The following is a 23838-nucleotide window of genomic DNA, read 5'->3' as shown; positions in this document are numbered from 1 at the left end:
TGGGAGGAAACCAACCATTAAAAAGGGTGTGTATGAGAGTTTTTATGAGGAATACTGAAAGGAGGACCTAGAAATTAAATAGCTGGAAAGTGGTAGATGGCCATAAAGAACACGAAGGGGGCTTGACATCCATGAAACGTGAGAATGTGTGCATAAAAACAGCTCAAATAAATGAAGACTTGTATTTTAAGAGAGGAGGGAAATGATCTTTATATTTCAAAGGTTTGGAGAGCTTTGTACAGGAGTTTCTGTTCTGATTAAATTGTTGCTGAGTTTATTAACCGATGGTTTCTGTCAGGTTTCAAGTTCACACTCTAAGAAATTCCCTCTTTTTCAAAGCCAAGATCATAACTATAGTGACAGATTCTCTAATACATTTCGTTAACAAATAAGACTTCTGTAAAAAAAAGTTCTTCTGTTGAAGATGGTAAGAATGAATGTGATTGGAGGGTTTAAAAACATCAAAAGAGTAAAAAAAGGTACAATAATAAAGATATTTTACTGGAGGGTTTTAAAAACATCAGAAGAATAGAGAAAATATACAATAATAAATAGATATTTTTCTGTAAGAAAAATATTTTACTAGTGGTTTTAAAACAATAAAATAAAAAAATACAATAATAAATGAAGATGGTTTAAAACAATGAATAAATGATTGGAGGGTTTAAAAACATAAAAGGAATAAAAAAGATACAATAATAAATAGATATTTTACTGGAGGGTTTTAAAAACAATAAAATAAAAAAAATACAATAATAAATAGATATTTTACTGGAGGGTTTTAAAAACATCAAAAGAATAAAAAAAAAAAATACAATAATAAATAGATATTTTACTGGAGGGTTTTAAAAACATCAAAAGAATAAAAAAAAAGATTTTAAAACTGAGGGTTTTAAAACAATATCAAAAAAGATATTTTAAGTGGTTTTAAAACATCAAAAGAATAAAAAAAAAAGATACAATAATAAATAGATATTTTACTGGAGGGTTTTAAAAACATCAAAAGAATACAAAAAAGACACAATATTAAATTTTACCAGTTTAGGATTAATGATAACCAGGTGGCACCGAAATTGAACACATCAGATATTGCGTTCATTTATCAGTTGTAATCATGATTTGTTTGATTAGTAACAAGAAAATTTGCCATGATGATCCAGAGGCAGTATTTTAATACGAAAGCGTTCTCGTTGCATAATCTGATTAACGATAAACATTTACATAACAGTTACATGAATCTAGAAAGAGTAAACAGGATTTTTTGTTGTGATATACCATACCCCGCCCCCTGGCAAGAAATCCAAGGTAATTTTACAAGCAACTAAAGGATATATCAAATCTGTCTATCTATCGCTTCCATCTATCTGTTTGTCTATCTGTCTTTATCTTTATCTATGCAATATATACATATATATACTGTCTATCTATGCAATATATATATATATATATATATATATATATATATATATATATATATATATATATATTATATATTATATATATATGTGTGTGTGTATGTGTGTATATGTGTGTGTATATATATATAGTTATTTATATATATAAGTATTATATATATATACATTATATATATATATATATATATATATATATATATATATATATATATATATATATATATATATAATTCTCTCTGTCCGTGAATTAGGTTCCATTATATCTTCGGTTTTGGCTTAGTCTATAGTTCAAAGAGATGCTGACTGCATACTGTACAACTGAAAACTTTCCTGAATGGTTTTGTGCTCAAATCACCTTCGTTCAAACCAAGCACTCACAGTAGACACTGGCTACTGAAGACACTAGCTACGAAAAAAAAAAAAAAACAAAACAGAGCATCATCCATTCATTAACGAGTACCATTGCCAAACCAGCACACTAACGTTTCCCTCAAAATGTATTACATATTACGTCACTCTGGGGATTAGCTGTGACTAGTTATTGGACTACTACCATAAGCAGATTATCTCTTTATCATATTCATATCGGTAATCATGCTTATAATGGAACATAGCGACAAAGATCTCAAGATCAGAGTTCATTTCACGGCTAAGCACCTTGATAGTCCGAATGCCATTACGAGATCGCATTTGAAGTCTCCCTCTGAACGATATAAGGGACCTTGTTCAGACCGCTCTGCGCTATTCAGAGAGTCTGAGAGAGAACCAACAATAGCAGGAGGTTCCCAAGGTATAGAAGCAGATTTTTTAAGTCCTCTAGCTTTTGTTATTATTATTATTATTATTATTATTATTATTATTATTATTATTATTATTTAAAAAGATTCTCCTAGTAGCATGGGTCTTGAAATAGGGGAATTGATTCCCAAAAGCCCTCTGCAGAGATTTATTTATGAATATATATACCCATACGTAACTGTGGATTTGTTTCTCCGTTATTAATAATAATAATAATAATATTATTATTATTATTATTATTATTATTATTATTATTATTATTATTATTATTATTATTTATTATTTAAAATATTCTCATAGTAGCATGAGTCTTGAAATAGGGGAATTGGTCAAATTCTTATATAGCCTTTATGGGTACATATATTATGAATATATGTACCCATACCAACTGTGATTTGTTTCTCATTGTTAAAGACACACACACACAGACATTAATAATATTACACACACAATAATAATAATATTATTATTATTATTATTGACATATTATTATTATTATTATTATTATTATTATTATTATTATTATTATTTTATTTTATTATTCAGTATGTTAGAGATTGCATATGGAATAAGTCTTTCTTGTTCGTTTAAGTTATTAATTTTATTAGTATTAATCAGTTTGTGCAAAAATTCTTACTTGATTGTAGGTACAAAAAACCCTCCTTGGAGAAGTTATATTTCAGTTGGGCATTCAGGATGCGAAGACATCTTACATTTCATTAGTAATTGCGGAAAAACATCCAGTTTTCAATAATTTAAACTTACGTCTACACGGTCTTTTGTAAAAAGTATGTGCGGTCAAATAAAAAGATTCAATGCCGGACATATATGGTTTACTCCATCGATCGATCTGACCATCAGTCAGTAGCGTAGCTTAACGGTCGATGGCTCAGAGTCAGCGGTCGGTCTAAAAACTCGAACTGTACATTAAGAAAATCACCGATATTGTTCAAGGGCAGATTATTTGACGTCACTTTAGCTGACGAATCGATCATTTTATTAAATGAGCCGGTCGCAAATACCTGAAATGTATGTTAGTATTGCACCAAGCCCCGGTTTTTTTTTGCCATGCCCCTAGGTTAGGTTAGGTAGGTTAGGTTAGATTGCAGTTTCTTTATTAAGATTTGGGTGTGGGAAACATAATGAGATTATTTTCAAGAAAACTCTACGGTTAGTTTTTAAGATATGGCGCCCGCTTTTTTTCAGGGAAAGGTCTCGGTACTTGTTTGCATCTCGGGAAAATTCAAGCCGGACATATGAGATTAATCAAGTTATAAATTATATCTATACAATGCAATATCAAGAAAAGAAAGACAACGAACCCCATGTTTGGCCTTGAGTAAAAAGTATGTCATAATGTTCTATTCCCCGTTGGTGGAAGCGTCAGTGCGTCTCATGCAGTAATTGTAGCCATACTTAAGGTACTTTTCTAGCGCCTGACCCCCAGCTGCAAACCCTTTCTTTCCTTTTACTGTACCTCCGTGTTTATTCTTTTTCTTCTATCTAACTTTCCAGCCTCCTCTAACTATTGATTCATAGAGCAACAAGGTTTTTTCAAACCTTTCTACATAATCAAGTTCCTCATTGGGAGAGTGGGTTCCGTTCTCAGCTAGCACTCTGCTGGCCGCGAGTTCGAATCTCCGACCGGCCAATGAAGAATAAGAGGAATTTATTTCTGGTGATAGAAATTCATTTCTCGCTTTAATGTGGTTCGGATTCCACAATAAATTGTAGGTCTCGTTGCTAGGTAACCAATTGGTTCTTAGCCACGTAAAATAAATCTAATCCTTCGGGCCAGCCCTAGGAGAGCTGTTGATCAGTTCAGTGGTCTGGTTAAACTAAGGTATACAGCAGTCTACTCTCAATTTGCATTTCAGCGCTGAATGACATCATAGGTCCCAGCGCTTGGCCTTTGGCCTAAATTCTATATTCTATAATGATCCCATTATCTGCTTTGACTGGCAACGGAGAAAGTTAGCAGGCCAACAAGCGAATTGTCCGCTTAAGAGGGCATAGATAAGTGTAGTGCATAAAGTTAAAATTAAAGTCCTCTTGGGACTCTGTAGGCTCATAGGGCAGGCGCTGATCTGTTTGTTAGGCCGACAGCCAGTGGGGACAGGTCCCAAAGCCTATGACACGTGGCCAGTGCGTCGCCCACTGTTTAACTCCCCAGCCCGAGTCCTGGTGCAGTTGTACCTATTCTCCTACTGAACCTCTCGGAGCCAAGTGATAAACAGCAATCAGGCATACGAATTAATTTGGTAGCCTCATCAACCAAGCGTCACGCCATTGTCATACCGTCATCAACGAGTCTTGCAGAGACGGAGAAAGAGTTAATCAAAAACAACTACCGAACTCTTAGACATGTACTGAATTGTGAAGGAAGAGAAAAAAAAGAGGTTTCATGTATGACTCATGAATAAATAGAGAAGTCATGCCTATGAGACAGGTTATGAAGATTTCCAAATCGGGTACGAGATATCAAAATTCGCTTTTTATTTAAGTAGTTCGTATATAGATATGAATTAAAAATTCGTTTTTTAATCAAATAGTTCATATTATATATATATATATATATATATATATATATATATATATATATATATATATATATATATATATATATATATATGTATATATATATATATGGATTTAAAATTTGCATTTTAATTATGTATATATATAAATTGAATGTGATCCATTCAAAGATGAAATTATTATTATTATTTTTTTCTTTTCTATTTCTTTTTTTTTATCACAGTCATCCTATTCGACTATATTATTATAGTATTGGGTATATTGCATCCTATATCCTGATATCCATCGCTTTTCTCATGAGAGCTGTTTCTAGTAGCACACTTTTCTGCATGAGTCCTGGAGCTACTTATCGTGTTTTTCCAGATTCCTTATCAGGGATCTCGGGGTTGCCTAGTGTTCATATGATTATGGGTAAATTTCCACTGGCATCCATTTCTTATTTCGAAGGTCTTAATATTCATTTTATTTTTATTCATTATTATGGTATTGCGACATCATTATTACTTATTGATTTTGTCAGTCAACGTCACTTCTGGTCTGTTGGCACGTATCACCCTTATCTGTTTTGGTACCATAGTCCCAGATGATCTTTGCTTGATCGTTTTCTATTATTCCCTCAGGTTGGTTATTTCGTACCACTTATTACTGCAAGCTAGCTGGTGTTTCTTGCACAGGCTCCAGTGGAGGGCTTTTTGCTACTGAATCATGCCTCTTTTTGTACTGGTTCTGTGCAAGTGCCGGGCATTATTTGCTGGGTGGCTTATGGTCTCGTCTTTCATTTTGCACTTCCTGCATATGGGTGAGATCTTATTTCCATCCATTGCTCTTTCAGGAATATCTGGTTCTTAGTGATCTTGGCTGGCATTCCTTAGGTTCTTCTTGAACGACGTTGCCAGGTTTCAGGATGACCAACTTTTTCTGTCTCATGTACTGGTTTGTTGTGCCAAACATGTTTTCATTCTCCTGTCTCTGTATATTTGTGGGTCGTCGTCTGTTTTTACAGAACACTTAACACTCGTCTTCACTGGTTTTCAGATATTGCCCCATGGACTTCTGATTTGACGCATTTCATGCTTAGTAGCCTTCCCCACTTCCAATATGAATTGCTATTGGGTGTATTTGTGTATTGTCACGTGTTTTCTAGTTTTCAGGTCTGCTGCGGAGTTCAGCCGAAACTACTCCTGCGCTGTATCTGATTACTGGTAAATAGAAAATGGCCTTTCGTCATGTTTCCGAGTTTTGAATATGTTCTTTCCTAATTGTGTCCGTCCTCTCTTGGCGTTTTATCCTCTTTCCATTATAAGTATCCTGTCTTATATGTGTTTGATGCTATTCCTGTCTGGTAGCTTTATCCCTTTATATTATTATTATTATTATTATTATTATTATTATTATTATTCAAAATGAGGAAACCTCGTCTTGCATTCGTTTCGTGAACCTCGTATGACACGATTCAACGACTGTTTTAAAACCTCAACTAAGAACTTTGGAACTCTCTTCCTGCCTCCATTCTTTGTCTCCCATAACCGTCCTTTACTTTAAGGGGTGGAGAGGTCTAAAGCATTGTATGTCTACAGTAAATATAAGATCTCCATGGCTTTCCATTTTGAATATATATATATATATATATATATATATATATATATATATATATATATATATATATGTATGTATATATATAAGACAAAATTCATAAAGGCAAGAGAAACAATGGAGTGCTGCAAGGCCTTTCGACTTATAGTCCTTTACTTAGCTAAGTAAAGGACTGTAAGTCAAAGGCCTTGCAGCACTCCATTGTTTCTCTTTCTTTCATGGATTTTGTCTTTATTTATATATTTATCACGTTCCATATTTTCGTGATTCAGTTATATGTATACACAAACATACATATATATATATATATATATATATATATATATATATATATATATATATTATATATTTATAAGTATGTTTGGTTTTAATCAGATAAAAAAACGTGATGAATATACGAACAAAGTTACAACCACTAAGGAAAGTGAAACAATTGAGATGCTAAGTACTTTCATCTTATTAACAAGACATGTCACTGTAACTAAAGGTATACAGAGACAAGGGCATATATGTATGGTGGGTATAAGTCCTAAGGGAACACAAAAGGGTTGGGAGGTCACACACCTGTCGACGGATTAACATCGAAATCTACCAATTGGTAGTCCTCTTTATTTTGTCTTTCAAATCCTTCTGGAACCTATGTTTTATTACAGGGTCAAAGGAAAATAATCCTTGGCTTATATTTAGGTTCCTCTGCCAGGTCAACTGAATCGAAACGGATTCCAACAAGGTTCTGGAAATAGTTTCATTACATCGTAATATTACATTGCTTTGCGTCCAGTTTATTCTGTGGGACTTTTCACTTAGATGCAAAAATAGAGCATTATTAGTCTGACCTGTTCTTACTGAATATTTGTGTTGTTTTATTCTGGTATTTAATTCTTTACTGGTCTAACCTAAGTAGAATAAATCACAATCCATAACTGGAACTTTGTATATAATATTGCTATCTTTTCGGAGGCTATTTTTTATAGGCATTTTTTTATATTGTTAATATGTGAAGGATACATTTATATTAAACAATTTTAAAAAAGGTTTTACAGCTTCAAATCCAATAAAATGTGGCAAACAAAGGGTGTTTGAGGATACTTCTTTTTTTCTTTCCGATTTTTCATAGGAGATGTTTATAGCTTTTTTGTAACAAATATCCATAATGTGGGCTGGATGGCACAGATCTCTAACTATTTTTCTGATGTTTATGAATTCTTGATCTAAAAACTCAGGACTGACAATTCGCAAGGCTCGAAGAAACATTGATGAAAAAACTGAGATTTTTATATTTATATGATGCCTGAATAATAGTGTACATATGTCAGATTATTTGTCTTTTCATTAAAAATACTATATTTACAATTAGAAGGTTCCCTTTTAATATAAATGTCCAAAAAAAGTTAAACATTTATCTTTCTCTAACTCGAATGTAAAGTTAATAGAAGGGACGTGATCATTTAGTTGAGCCAGTATATTATTTACATCCAAATCTTTGGGTATGATGGCTAAAATTTCATTAGCATAACGGTACCATGTTACAGGAAAATGGAAAATCTTTGGTATGTAAAGGCGTTCAAGAAATTTAATTCATAAATTTAAAAAACAGGTGAAAGTGGGTTTCCCATTGCCATACCAAATTTTTGTTTAAAAAATTCCCCGTTGAAAATAAATTTCCAATCACACATGCATAATCTTATTAATTCTATGTCCTGGCTAATTGTTAATGGCAAATCAGGTTTATGCAATTCATCTTTAAGCTATTCCAATACTGAATCAGTGGGTACTTTAGTGAATAAGGAACATACATCAAGACTTATTAACTGTGAATCTGGATTGATTGTAATACCATTGATTTTGTCAGTCAGATCTAATGAATTGATAAGATGGCTACCAGAAATAGTTCCCAGCAATGGTGACAATTTTGTTAGATATTTTGAAAGCTTAGAAGTTACGGTACCAACAGAACTAATTATTTGTCTCGTAGGGTTATTTTTTTCGTGTTTTTACCAGCCCGTATAGATACGGCATGGAAGGTGAATTCATTAAAAACTGATTTATGAGACCTTGGTTGTTTTTTAGGATTATTTTAATTTACTGTTGAAAGATTTTATTACTTCTTCTAAGGGGTACTTTTTTAGTTTTAGATAAGCATTATTGTCAATTAACAATTCTTTATTTTTGATATATACAATTCTTTATCCATGATTACTAGTGTGTATATATATATATATATATATATATATATATATATATATATATATATATATATATATATATATATGTGTGTATATGTGTGTATGTATGTATGTGTATATATACACATATATATTTATATATATGTATGTATGTATACTAAAAATTGGGTGGCTCCAGAGAAAAAAATAGCTAATACCACATTCATCCATGAACTCTTCTAACTGCTGAATAGTAGATTGACTTATATATAAAACTTCCTGAACCTTGGCGGAGACTCAGAGAAAAAAATGTCTAATACCACAATACCACTGAGGCTTTTCACTTAATAGAAACACTTCTTCCATTCCATTTATTTGAACACAGAGACTCAAATCATATATATATATGTATATACACACTGGATTTAATATATACACATGTTCCATTCCATTTATTTAATATATAAATATATATATGTATATATATAATATATAATATATATATATATAATATATATGCATGTATATATGCATATATATATATATATATATATATATATATATATATATATATATATATATATATATATATATATATATATATTAGTCCGAATTTGTTTTAATAACAGAAGCCATGTGAACTTGCAGCATGATACCTTTACGATCAGACTTCGAAAATAAAAGGAAATAAAGAAAAGGCGACACTCAGATCCAAAGGAAGCGATAGAACCTCCCGTCTCTTTAGAGAAGTAGACGTATGGGAGAAGTCAGGAAAAGCGCGCAAACAAGAACATTATTCCCGTAGGTGGAAGCGAAACGGGAAAGTAGCAGCCACTGAACTGAATAGTCCCAAACAGTTTTCGTTTAATGATTTCGTTTTTACTGGTCTATTTAATTTTTTATATTTCCTGTCTGATGGGATTTAGAACGTTCCAAATCGAGAGGCAGCGCATTTCGTTGCGAGGCTGTTTTGCCTGTGGCGTCCACGCTGTGGCTGTTGCTCAGACTATTTCTTATGATTGTTAGTGTTCTTGGGGATAAGGTGTAAGTCACTATTGCTACTGGTGCTACTTTTTGAACGGTTATTAAGATAATACATTGTGGTCATGAGATACCTTGTGTAATTGGGGTGAGTCAAAAGTGGAATGATATTCCACGTAAAACAGAACAAATGGAAAAAAAACTTTTCAATCACAATGATAAAACGAAAAATGTCTTAGCAATAGACTTCCTTAAGGAAAATTCTCTGTTGCCAATAAAAGAATTGTTGGGTTAGTGATAGTACTGCTTTTACTCAATTCAACTGTAGTTTCCTCCTTTCACTGATCTTAGTAACCCTCAAAACAATTGGGTAAGCTAATTTTCGACTGATTCGCTAAAACAGTCTCGAATAATTCACTCTTTTTACGGTTCAGTAGGTTATTGCTACAGTTCCATAACAACTGCTTACTACTGCAAAATTTGGCAGGACCCTAAGGACACCAGTCTTTATAAAGTGCTCTGTTGCATTCCTGATGACCTGTAAAGGATATTCAGACTCCTCCCTATGTGATTAATTGCTGCTGTTTTTATTTCAATATTTTGTCTTTTAGTCTTTCGGTAACGTTGTCAGGTTTTTTATCCATTTTTAAAAAAGTAAATGGTCTTTAGATACATTCTAATGGGTTGGGTACGATTGGTCCAATGACGATTCGTCCGAAGACGATTGGTCCAAAATCAATTGGTCCAACGGGATTATTGGTCCAATGCCAATTGATCCAAAGGAATTATTGGTCCAATGTTTATTTAATGAAAATTAGTCCACAAGTGAAATTTCCCTTCTTGGTTTCTGTTACCATAGCACGATAATGAAACAATAGCATAATAATGAAACGATCTTTCTATATTGCCAAGTAGACTTGTTAACATCAAAGGAAATACTTTGTTCATGTAAACAAACAGTATTTAGACGTCCTATAGGTATATGTACATGCTGTGTTATTTTCAAAAACATTTAGTAAACGCATTGCATTGGAGCCTACTGTATGTGACACGGTACTTTCCGAAAGAGGAAAAGAAAAACTTTCAGTTAATGGATATTTGTATTACAGTTTATATCACTAAAGTAAAACAATTAGATTTTTTTTCTGAATAAAAAGTAATGAAATGGCAGTTTTATTTGTTTTCAACCTTTTTAACATAAATAGTTTGACCTTTTGACTAATAAGGTAGGCAATTCTATAGTGGGTACATCCATCCAAGTATGATGATCTTGCTTTTCATATCGCAATTGCAAATTCCAGGTCACTTGGAAGTGTTACAAAGGTCAAAATTTAATGGACAAATTGTCCCATTGATCAATGGGATTTAGACCAATAATGCTGTTGGACCAATAATCCCATTGATCAATTGATTTGGACCAATAATCCTGTTGGACCAATTGATTTTAGACCAATCATCAATGGACCAATTGTCTTTCGATGAATCGTCCGGGACCGATTCTAATATGGGGGCTTATAAGCATATTTTATCTGAATATGGTAAAGTGTTGTTAATATGTTTATGCATGAGGTTTAAATGATTTATATAGTTAGCCTTTTACGTTTGCCCAATTCTTCCTAATATTCTATAATTATCATAAAATGTCGGGCTCCAGAGATAATTTTATTTGAATATGATAAAGTGTGTTGTTAATATGTTTATGTATGAGGTTTAAATGATTTACTATAGTTAGCACTTTACTTTTGCCTAATTCTTCCTTATATTCTATAATTATCATAAAAGGTGAGACTCCGGAGATTTCTTGCAAATAGATTACGTCTCGGTTACATTCGATCCTTTCAACTGACTTTCGAGGGAAAATGTAATTCTTTCTCCCCATGAAACTTTTTTTGCATCAGACGAATTCTATGTAATCGTTACGAAAGTCGTCCCCTTCTGGGGCCGTTCCGTCAGTCGGTGTTGATGGCACAATCCCATCGGTCAGATGAGACGACAGGGTCGCCCATCGATCAAAGGAGCAGACCCATCTGTAGACCTTGTTTTTTGTGTGTGTAAAGAGGAAGCTGACAGATTCCATATAACCCTGACAACGTTTTAAAAAAAATCGTCTTCAAATTTTCTGTGAACCTGAAAAATTCTCTAGTAGTAGTGGTAGTGGTAGCTCGGGGTTTGGCTTTGAAACGGCTCCCTTGCGCGTTCTATTCCACCTTTGCATGTATTTTTTACGTTTATTGTCTCTTTAATACTATATATTTTTTTAATTCCTTCCAATTTTCAATCTCCTCAGAATTCTCTCCATGGCCAGAAATTACAATTAAAGCATAAGAGGTAATATCAACTCGTTACAACGGCACTCCAGTTTAAGTGTAACTCTTTCATGACAGGGCGTTTCTGCCTTTTTAACGGAAACCTACCTTCTCCAGTTTTTCCTTATCAAATTCATATCTACTTCAGGCATAACTAGGAACTTGTCAAAAGCTATTATTTACAGAAATCTGGACGTCCTAACCTCAAGGACAACATTTTTATGGCACTTCTAAGACCTCTAAAAGGTTTTTCCTCACATCCGATAATCTCAGTACATGAGCTCATTTTGATCTTTTGTTTTCTTAAGAAAAACGTGTATCGCTGTCTTTCTTCTCTCGATATTCGATTGTATAGATAACATTTGTAACTTATTTAATCTTGTAAGTCTCGCTCTATCAATAAAATGATTGACTCGTCACCCAAAGTGAGTCTAAAGTTCTGCCTTGATGCACAGTTCGAATTAAGTCTCTTCTGCGCATAGCGTCACCGTTCCCTCGGCTTCCCTTAATCGTAGTCCTACAAGGGCCATGGCTATTCAGTCTCTCTCTCTCTCTCTCTCTCTCTCTCTCTCTCTCTCTCTCCCAAAAGTCTCATTGGCAGCTGATTAGTGCAATATGGTTTCAATCATCATTTACAAGATGGTCGACCGATGGCGAAAAACAATTACGGCTGGTATTAAACCTTCGTTTTATAAGACTGACTTTATCGTTTACAGAAGAACCATAAAATATTCATAACAGTATGTCTATCTGTCTAATACTTCACGAGACTATAGATGACAAATGACGTCAAAGAAAACATTGGGTTTAGGGCTTTAGAACATCATAAATCATGTCAAATCCACGCAAATCACATAATGATCGCTAAGCAATCCATTCTCCCTCCCGGAAATGACTAGTAATTACGTAAGTCACGCGTTATGTAATGACGGTGATATAACGCAGTTCGATCGTTGTCACAAATCCATTTACCCTAGTAGCAGGCGATAACGACTGAAGCTGGATGAGCATTTTGGCGATATCGCTTGGCGTTAAAGATAAGATAGATCTGGGTCAGCTTTCGTTTATTCGACTCTTTTTATTTATTTGCTTAAGTACACTTGTAAATCTATGGTAAAACCTTATGATGATTTTTCAGTAGGTCCACATTTTCATTAGGAGCAAGGTTAAAATATGGCCATTAACTTACTAAGCAAGGTACTATATATATATATATATATATATATATATATATAAACGAAAATTCCTGACAAAGGTATGTATATGTATATGTATATAAATATATGTATATATTTTCATTAGGAGAACGATATTTATTAATATTAACGTACATATATATATATATATAAAGTATAATATGTATAGGTATATATATATATATATATATATATATATATATATATATATATATATATATATATATATATATATATATATACTGTTTATATGTATACAGTAGATAGATATATATAGATATATAAAATTTATATATAAAGTATATAATATATATATATATATATATATATATATATATATATATATATATATATATATATATATATATATATATTGTTTGTGTTGTAGACTCTTAACAACATCTTTTAATCAAGACACCTTTAAAGGCTGGTTGTTTTGCTTTTTTTTTTTTGTTTTGAGTAATCATTCTTCGTGATAATCTGAGTTCATTGAAGAAATCTATAACAGACCTTTGTATTTGAGATATAGGTGCTTTTTTCACATGAAAGTTTATTTGTTTTTTATACAGATATTTCCCACTTGAAGAGATTTTAATTTTTAGACAATCGGATTTGTTAAAACTGAATATATTTAATTTTCAAAAGTATTGAGTTGTTAAAACATTATTTAATTTTTAGACATGGTATTGGAACTTTGTTAAAACCGACCTATTTAATTTTTAGACATAGTATTGGATTTGTTAAAACCGAGTATATTTAATTTTTAGACATAGTATTGGATTTGTTAAAACCGAGTATATTTAATTTTTAGACATAGTATTGGATTTGTTAAAACTGAGCATAACTCCGAAATTAGCATTGCAGTTTCATTTTCACTGTCAGTAGAATCCACTTATCGGGGGAAAAAAAATTTAATTAAACGTTGGATTTAATTTCACGGTGAAACTTGGCCATGACATCAGTTTATTGGAAGAATAAAATCCTTTGATAACAACCCATATTGAATTAGGAGCGCTAGATAACGAGAGATTCTCCAGACATTTAAAAGTAAGTCAGTAAACGAAGAATAGACGCTTTAAAAAATTTGACAATATAATAACGAATGTTGAAATTTATTTTAAAACTGGTTGTATGAAATAAATTACAGCAACCGAGAGAAGAAAATTATCTGTAATTAATTTATCAGCACCAGGCCCCTTCGGAGACCTCAAATCTCCGCCAAGGTTGAGGAATCCTCCACCAAAAGGCCCTTCTCCCCAAAAGTTACGCTGCTATCTCTCTTGAAATCTAGTGATTTGTTTCTTGTCTACAGACCCAATTTTGTTTCTAGTCTACAGACCCAATTTTGTTTCTAGTCTACAGACCCAATTTTGTTTCTAGTCTACAGACCCAATTTTGTTTCTAGTCTAAAGAACCAATTTTGTTTCTAGTCTACAGACCCAATCTTGTTTCTAGTCTAAAGACCCAAGTTTGTTTCTAGTCTAAAGACCCAATTTTGCTTCTAGTCAAAAGACTCAAGTTTGTTTGTAGTCTAAAGACCCAATTTTGTTTCTAGTCTAAAGAACCAATTTTGTTTCTAGTCTAAAGAACCAATTTTGTTTCTAGTCTAAAGACCCAATTTTGTTTCTAGTCTAAAGAACCAATTTTGTTTCTAGTCTAAAGACCCAATTTTGTTTCTAGTCTAAAGAACCAAGTTTGTTTCTAGTCTAAAGAACCAATTTTGTTTCTAGTCTAAAGACTCAGTTTGTTTGTAGTCTAAAGACCCAATTTTGTTTCTAGTCTAAAGAACCAATTTTGTTTCTAGTCTAAAGACCCAATTTTGTTTCTAGTCTACAGACCCAATTTTGTTTCTAGTCTACAGACCCAATTTTGTTTCTAGTCAAAAGACTCAAGTTTGTTTCTAGTCTAAAGACCCAATTTTGTTTCTAGTCTAAAGACCCAATTTTGTTTCTAGTCTAAAGACCCAATTTTGTTTCTGGTCTAAAGACCCAATTTTGTTTCTAGTCTAAAAACCCAATTTTGTTTCTAGTCTAAAGAACCAATTTTGTTTCTAGTCTAAAGACCCAGTTTTGTTTCTAGTCTAAAGACCCAGTTTTGTTTCTAGTCTAAAGACCCAATTTTGTTTCTAGTCTAAAGACCCAGTTTTGTTTCTAGTCTAAAGACCCAGTTTTGTTTCTAGTCTAAAGACCCAATTTTGTTTCTAGTCTAAAGACCCAATTTTTTTCTAGTCTAAAGACCCAGTTTTGTTTCTAGTCTAAAGACCCAAGTCTAAAGACCCAGTTTTGTTTCTAGTCTAAAGACCCAATTTTGTTTCTAGTCTAAAGACCCAATTTTGTTTCTAGTCTAAAGACCCAGTTTTGTTTCTAGTCTAAAGACCCAATTTTGTTTCTAGTCTAAAGACCCAATTTTGCTTCTAGTCAAAAGACTCAAGTTTGTTTGTAGTCTAAAGACCCAATTTTGTTTCTAGTCTAATGACCCAATTTTGCTTCTAGTCTAAAGACCCAATTTTGTTTCTAGTCTAAAGAACCAATTTTGTTTCTAGTCTAAAGACCCAATTTTGCTTCTAGTCTAAAGACCCAATTTTGTTTCTAGTCTAATGACCCAATACTGTTTCTAGTCTAAAGGCCCAATTTGAGCAAAATTCTCGTGAAAATCAATGGGTAACTTTGTATAACCCACTGATACACAGACAAACGAACTGAACTAAAAATACATCCTCCATGGTTCAGCCTATTTAATAAGAGTGATATTTAAAAGCGAAATATATGCATGGTAGCCATGCATGCAATTTATCTGACAGTAGATGAAGACCCGTTTTACATAAGTCACCCATATCACACATGAGAAATATTATTATTATTATTATTATTCTGAAGATGATATTATCATCATTCAGAAGATGAACCCTACTCGTATGGAACAAGCCCACAGGGGCCATTGACTTAAAATTCAAGTTTCCAAAATATACCTTACTTTAACCAGACAACTGAGCTGATTAACAGCTGTCCTAGGGCTGGCCCGAAGGATCAGACTTATTTTACGTGGCCAAGAACCAGTTGGTTACCTAGCCACGGGACCTACAGCTTATTGTGGAATCCGAACCACATTATAGCGAGAAATGAATTTCTGTCACCAGAAATAAATTCCTCTAATTCTTCATTGGCCGGCTGGAGATTCGAACGCGGACCCTGCAGAGTGCTAGCCGAGAACGGTACCGACCATCCAACGAGGAACTCAAGTTTCCAAAGAATATGATGTTCACTTGAAAGAAGTAACAGAAGGTCATAAGGAATAAAGAAAGAAGAAAAAATAAATTAATAAATAAACAGATAAAAATGTAAGTAAATTATTGAAATACAAGGATTGTTTTACGGTAGTATGCGTTGCATCTTCGCTTGGACTTTTCAAGTTCCGTTGCACAACATCCTCAGGGAGACTTCTATAGTCCGAGGGTGTGAGAAATAAAGGACCTCTGGAACTGAGAAGTTCGACAGCGAGGCACTTTTACTGCGTATTGGTGCTTCTTTTCAGCAAATCTGGTTGCTCTCGGCAAGAAAAAGGATCAGAGATCAATTATGCAACTAAATAAAACTTGGCACAGCAAACACGGAATAGCTAGCACTAGCTAAACTTTCTTCTGTGAAACTAAGGAATTCAGAGAGAAAATCATTTTGTGTTTGGTACCATGGCATTTAAAGACACTACCCTTATAAAAAAAATGAAGCACATGACTACAGAAACTGTAAAAGTAAGAAAGGGTCATAAAATTTTAAAAATAAAGAAAAATTCAAGATTCAACTTTCATTTTCACTCAAATGAGTCTCAGGAAAGGAGTTGTATTCAATTTTCTATAAAAAAAAAAGAATGCAATAAAAGATGCACAATTTTGAATAGTAAGTGTCCAAGATGAAATCAACACCTTAAAAAGGAGCAGTAAAATTATCATAACGTCTTCAGTAACAGTTTGGAGATAAAGCTCATCGCCAGCTACCATTTAAAGACAACAAAAGGGTGGTTCAAAAGTTCCAAAACAAAAGGTCATCATTGGTGGGAACCTAGTAAACTAAGCATGGCCCTCCAGCTCTAATATATCAACTGAGGAAGGAACTTAATGGTGAATTTAAAACACAAGAATAAAAAGGTATAGAAAAAAGATTAAATAAAGAAGGCAACAATCTAAGAGACGTTTAAGCAACTACTTTTTGCTTCTTTATAGACAATCAGAAATAACTGTATAAATAGGAATACTGAGCATGAGATCGGAGTACTTAAGTATCACCAAGTCAGTCGCTTTGGAAATTTAAGATACAGAGGGGAACGAGTTTATCAGCTCCAAACCATTGACCAGGAATCTTTTCAGGCAATAAGTTTAGTAGATCAAGTTAGGTTCAACAGAATTAGGTTGGGATCGAAATGACTCTCACTAAAGAAGGCCGAGATCATTTTGGGTAGACGTGAATGAAATTCGGTGCAAATGCCGTGGCAAATTCAACTCTATTTTTTTTCTTAAATTCTGGTTATGTAGTCACCAGCCGGTGTATAGCATTTAAACATGGCACTCGACATAACTCAGTTGCCATAGACATAAACGCAACTAATCCAGTCTATTATACAGAATATAACTGAACTCCTCATTAAATACGTATATTGAATAAGTAGCAAAAGCAATTTTGGATATGACATGCCTGTCAATCATTCTAATCAATAAAACTAGGCTCAGGGGATGAATTTGGACATTTAAGAATAGATTTTTGACGACTAACATTACTCCGTTTTGACTCAATCACGAAATCAATAACAAATACTTTTTTTTACAGATACAGTCTAGGCCAGCACAGGAACTGTTCCCCCAAACATGGACCTCAAGATGATTGGCCTTTGGCTTCTTGTAGCTGCTTCTATGACCGGTGCTCTAGCAGTTAAAGAATCCTCTCCCATCAGCCCACTTCAGTCAATCAAATATTCTGCGACTCAAAGAGAATCTCGCATTCCACCATCGATACTCTTCGAGAAAATATCAAGGAATGCAAATAGTGACTCTCACCTGAGCGATGTTAATGAAAATTCTGAAGGCTATCATGCAAATGAGGACGATATTTTTGCGGAAACTGAGCAGTTTGAGGAAAGGCCTGGACTCTTGAAGGATCTGGGAAAAGATCTCCTACCAGAGTTCGTATGGTATCCTTTGAGCTATTCACAGGTGAGAAAGATGTTGTCTTCATTCGTATCATTACTCCAAAAGAAAAGATTTTAACTATCTCAATTTTTTTGCATGTTATACTAATGATCACTATCAGTAAAATTAGAATCCGCTGCAGTGCTTTGGTTATGGGACTGATATTTAGGAACTAAATGGATGAATATGATATCCCCTCCAAGTTAAGACTAATATTGATAGAGAAATCGAACCAGATATATGGACTAACCACGATGAACAGAAAAATAAACGTCCAGGTGAAAACAGGATTTTAGTTTCACAGTCTCAAATGAACAGAGCATCATTCTAACATTTTTTTTGGAAATGATTGACCTGCAAAAGTAGATCTGCAGTCCGTGAAATTGTCTATTCCAATCACTGTCAAGCTAAGCATAATATTCTAAGCACAGTGGAAAACATTAAACTGGGAAAAAGGTTATCAGTCTACTGAAAATTAACTCTTATTTCAAATTTTGTTCGACTCATGAATTCTACTTCATATTTCACATTGTCATTTTCTTTTATAAAAGAAAAACTTTCATTTACTTTTTAGTTTGCTAGTTTTGCTCACTTAGTATTGCTATCAAGATTTCCTGCCATTCAGATGCTAACTCACGACTATGCCATTGGTTATTTACGTCACTCATTTCTTTTGGAATTATTCATTGATTAAGTACTTAAGATTTTCCATTATATTCCTTGCATGTATCGCTATAAACTCTTAATTCACAGTCTCTAAATGAAAACCTCATGTTAAAATTTCGTCTGGACCTGAAGAATATTTACATTCAAAGATCTTATCCCTGCCTCCACAGCAGACGGAAGACCACGAGATTCAGAGGAGGGCTTCTGTGGCTTCTGTTCTGAACCAACTAGCTGGGCTTTACCTTCCCAACCAGAAGCTGACAAATGAAACACAATGTTTGGAAGACTTAGACGCCATCTATCGCTTGAAGGATGCATTGGAAATTACTATGCGTAAGTTGCAATACACGGGGATGGTTTTAAGTGTTGTTGATTGGTTTCCACGGAGATATACGACACTAGTCTCATTTAAAATTTTTACGAAGACAATCGTTTTTTCATATTGAGACAGTAACACTTCGTTTTTCCTAGTCAGTTATAGTCCTAGTGTTGAATATTAGATATAATCAATCGCTGCAAATAACCGATCACTAGCCCATATTAATATACGGGTACTTCAAAGCTCGGTCAAACCTTGTCAGTTACATAGCCTAACTTTTCGAATTCTTCACATTTTTGGATACTCTTGTCACTACAAAGCCTGAGACCTAAATGTGAGTTCGAGTCTTGCCACGGAAGTCAAAACTGCTTCATATTCTTGCAATTGCATCTCAGGTTTTGTAGAGACAAATGCAGCCGAAAAGTGTGAAGAATTCGGTAAGTTAAAACGGAGCTGTGCTTATTACAATTACATAAATATCTGGTAAAAAGTGACCAGTTTGCCTAACCTTTGCAAACGCACACCAAATCAATAAAATCTGAGGAAACAAGAACTTCAAACCACCATTGTATAAATACAGGCTTTAACTCGGTTTTCATTCTTAAAATACGTCCAGTCACTTGGAAATCCGACAAGGATCTAAGAACTTGACTGAGTTTCATTTTTCCCAAATAAATGCCGATGTGCTGTATCCATGAACAAGATAACGGTTTCCAAGTTTCAAAGAAACAAACAAATTTGCAGCAGCTACTGGGTTTTAACTCACAATCTAACCCAGACTTATCCTGCAGATACTTGAAGACTAGATGAAGGCACCTTTTTTTTTCTCTAGCACAGTAAGTTATTATGAATTTTCATGCTACTTATCTTTAGATTTATCACTGAAAAAGAAATAGAATGTCACTGTAAGTTTCAATAAGGGCAAGAATAGCACGTTTTCCCGACTAAAAAAATTTTCACAAGTATCCACAGAAAAGAAATAAATGAAGAATATGGTGAGAGACAGGCAGTTGTAATGTTTCTACGGGGTGCTTAAGGGATGGTTTTGGAGGTGTGCAGGAGGCCTGAGTTGTGGTGTCAGAGGTGGTATTTATCCTTATTCACTTTTAAAAGGGATACAAAGCATTGACCCATAATATAGTTCATAGAACAGCGTTTGGACAGCCCAGAGGTTACGGTATTTTAATTTTAAAAGGAATAGCCTATTCCTAGGACAGATATTTAGCCTGACTCTTATTTAATACGAGAAATAAACAGAATATTTTTCTTTTCTTGTGTATAAGAGATTAGTATGTCATGATGGGATCTTAGTACACTACTAAAAAGCCTTCAGGGAACTTGTCAAATCAGTGAAGTAGGCGTTAATGACTAGCTATAACATCTGATTCCAAAATACATTCAGACCAATTAATTTTCTCTTGAATACACAATGAAATTATCATTAATCTTTCTATTTTTTCAAGTGGTGGATTCATGGGGTAAGTTCCCAGATGGATTCCTTGCTGGTAATACGTATGTGTTTGGATCCTTCGACGAATGTCTCAAGGTGAAATTCAGTCGCAATGCATCCGACCCTGACCAGGGAGACTTCAGAGGACAGTACTGCACAGTTAGTTACACGTGAGTAATAAGTTAAAGTTAAAGTCCTCCTGGGCTTCTGTAGGCTCATAGGGCAAGCGCTGATCTCCTGTTTCTTAGGCCGACAGCCGGGGGGAACAGGTCCCAATGCCTATGACACGTAGCCAGCGTGTCGCTAGGCCCACTGTTTAACTCCCCAGCCCGAGGGCTGGTACCTATTCTCCTACTGAACCTCTCGGGGTTTTATCAGACTGTTAGGTTTACGGGCTGCCGGATTTTTGAGTAATAAGAAAAAATTAATGGAAGAAGGCACCATTTTCCTCCATGTTCTTACAAAGTTGATCATATTGTTCTGCAGGATTAGAGAATTCTAAGACAGAAAAGTTTTCTCTTTAGGGAATATGATTCTCATATGCTCATCCTTGACAATTCAAAACTTCTTGTCACATATTCAGTCATAGGGCAGTCTTCTGTGAGATCATTTTGATTCATAAGCATAGACAGCTCTTGTTGTCGCTTCTTTTTCATCATTTCCCCTTAAAAATGTGTGGTCCAAGGTCCTAATTTTCTATTACATCTAGGTTCCTTTAGTCTATATATGACTGAACTTTGACCTTCCTCTTCTTCCTCTTCCCTCCAACTCCATGCTCGTAACCCTTTTACACACACGATCTTCTCTCCGCATTACATGACCAAACCACTATTGTAGTCTTCTTTACTGGGCCTTCTTCGATACTTCCCCTACCTTAACCGTTCCTCTAATAAATTCCTTTCTGATCCTGTCTCTTCTTGTGACTCCGTACATCCATCTGAACAAGAAGCTGTTTCACCCAATATGTTGGAAAATTATTATGAATCTACACCTCACTCATCAATGTGGTTAGACTCAAAGGACCAAGTCGTGCCATTATTCGGAACACAGGTAGCCTATCCCATTGCTGCGTTTTAGAGTTATTTTAGGTTAGCGTAATAAATTTCTTTTTCCTCTGTGAATTGAAAGCATTTATACCATTTTATTCACTCGAAATTATTGAAAAAATATTAAATATATCAAATCTTTTAGTAGAGATCTCTGTTTGAAACTTGGGTAGCCTTCCACTGCTTCTTGTTCAAGGAATTCAAATTGCACAACATGGATTCCTTTCTTGTATTCAAAAGTCTTATATTGGAAGCTTCTCTTTGTATTCACAAACCTTTTATAGGAAACCTTTATATAGGGCGCTTTCTTTACATTTTATTGTTCAGCTGCAAACTGTGCAATAAAGACCGCATTATGCACACGGTGACGCATGCGAGCACAAAAATAGAAAGATAATCTCGAAAACAGATATCGATTTAGTGTTTATAGCGTTCTTTAATGCGGTCCGATTCTTTCTGGACTTTTGAAAAGAAAATAATCTGCCACAGAGAGAGAGAGAGAGAGAGAGAGAGAGAGAGAGAGAGAGAGAGAGAGAGAGAGAGAGAGAGAGAGCAGAGTAACGGTGGCCCAGCTTTGCGCTGGATTTCCAAAACTGTCTAGACAACATTTGTCTTTTCATCGTTTATTTACAGTATTGTTTTTTTCTAACGTGTGTGTAAATAGTTGAGAGTAAGGAAGAGGCTACAGTTTTTTAAGTTCTCAGACTCTTGAAAAGTATTCTTCCTGTCGTGTCAAGAATACGGGTTATATGGTACTATGCTGTTACGTCATCACTTCCCAGACATGTGGCAAGAATCTTCTTTTTAACCGACGTCGATGTGAGAACATTTTTTCTTATTCCAATTTAAAGTTAGAAGGTCTATTCACATCGTATTTTTTTTCTCACGTCTTGTTTTCTCGTGTAAATATTTCTATAAAAGTTCAAGTTCACTCTTTCGTAAACCTAATGTAGTTGCTAGGTAACCAGTTGGTTCTTAGCCACGTAAAATAAATCTAATCCTTCGGGCCAGCCCTAGGAGAGCTGTTAATCAGCTCAGTGGTCTGGTTAAACTTAGATATACTTTTTTTACCTTTAGAGCTCATTTTAGGACTAAGAATATAACAAAGTAGAAGTTTCTGTGGGACCTCTCAATACCTCCAAGCAATTATCTGAGACATTAGATTATTTATGTCCTTTATCTTATAATAATCATGAATGCTCCGAATCAGTGAAATATGGTTGTCTGCGGTTTGCACTGGGCATATTTGTAAGAAAATAACTACTTACATTTATATGTGTTGGATAGTGTTCTCAATAACTGTTTCACTGACTTCGCTCTCTAGTAACTGATGAAACGATTTTATTTACTCGACAGAAAGAGAAAACGTGAGGCGAGGAATGAAAACCAAGAGACCGAGGTTCGAATGGCACCAATAGTCGACAGGGGAGTGTCGTCTTTCACGTATGGAACGTGTATCCCGGCAAGTTGCTCGGTTGAAGATTTACGGGTACGTTGTCGGTATTTCCGTAGGAAGTATGGTATAAGAAATGAAGAGTTGTGAGGCAAATCATTCAGTTATAGCTGTGAAAGCAATATTTGGAGAGACTATCATATATATATATATATATGTGTGTGTATATATATATATATATTATATATATATATATATATATATATATATAATAGATAACTAGATAGATATTTACATATCTATATATATAGATAGATAGATAGCTAGATAGATATATACATATATATATAGATAGATAGATAGATATATACATATGTATATATAGATAGATACATACATACATACATACATAATATATAGATGTACAAGTATATATATATATATATATATATATATATATTATATATATATATATATACTGTATATAAAAAAATATATATATATACATATATATATATACACACACACACACACACATATATACTGTATATATATATATATATATATATATATATATATATATATATATATATATATATATATATATATATATATATATATTATATATATATATTCGTTAGATATGCCAGTTCATCTCAAAGCCATGAACAATTCCACATGAATCCATAACTACCACAAATCTGGGTCGAACGAAAAATTGTTTGTGTAATTACAAAATTCCTTCATTTACAAAAGGCAATAACTTCATTTGCCAATGATAACCGATCAAGATTAA

The 23838-nt window shown here is 33.7% G+C and overlaps 1 protein-coding gene across 1 annotated transcript in view; it reads left to right on the top strand.

The window, feature by feature from the left end:
• Positions 1–2117: 2117 nt before the first annotated feature.
• Positions 2118–23838, top strand: part of LOC136851693 (nose resistant to fluoxetine protein 6-like) — a 42233-nt gene continuing 20512 nt past the window's right edge. The window contains exons 1-5 of the mRNA XM_067126055.1: positions 2118–2205; positions 17810–18192; positions 19005–19167; positions 20617–20773; positions 23006–23138. Of these exons, the coding sequence (XP_066982156.1) occupies positions 17848–18192; positions 19005–19167; positions 20617–20773; positions 23006–23138 (798 nt within the window). The 5' untranslated portion in view covers positions 2118–2205; positions 17810–17847. The remainder of the gene's footprint in view (positions 2206–17809; positions 18193–19004; positions 19168–20616; positions 20774–23005; positions 23139–23838) is intronic.

This window comes from Macrobrachium rosenbergii, chromosome 3, assembly GCF_040412425.1.
Source record: "Macrobrachium rosenbergii isolate ZJJX-2024 chromosome 3, ASM4041242v1, whole genome shotgun sequence".
In the NCBI taxonomy this organism is placed as follows: domain Eukaryota; kingdom Metazoa; phylum Arthropoda; class Malacostraca; order Decapoda; family Palaemonidae; genus Macrobrachium; species Macrobrachium rosenbergii.
Note: the sequence above shows the minus strand (reverse complement) of the source record. Positions and strands in the feature narration are given on the sequence as shown.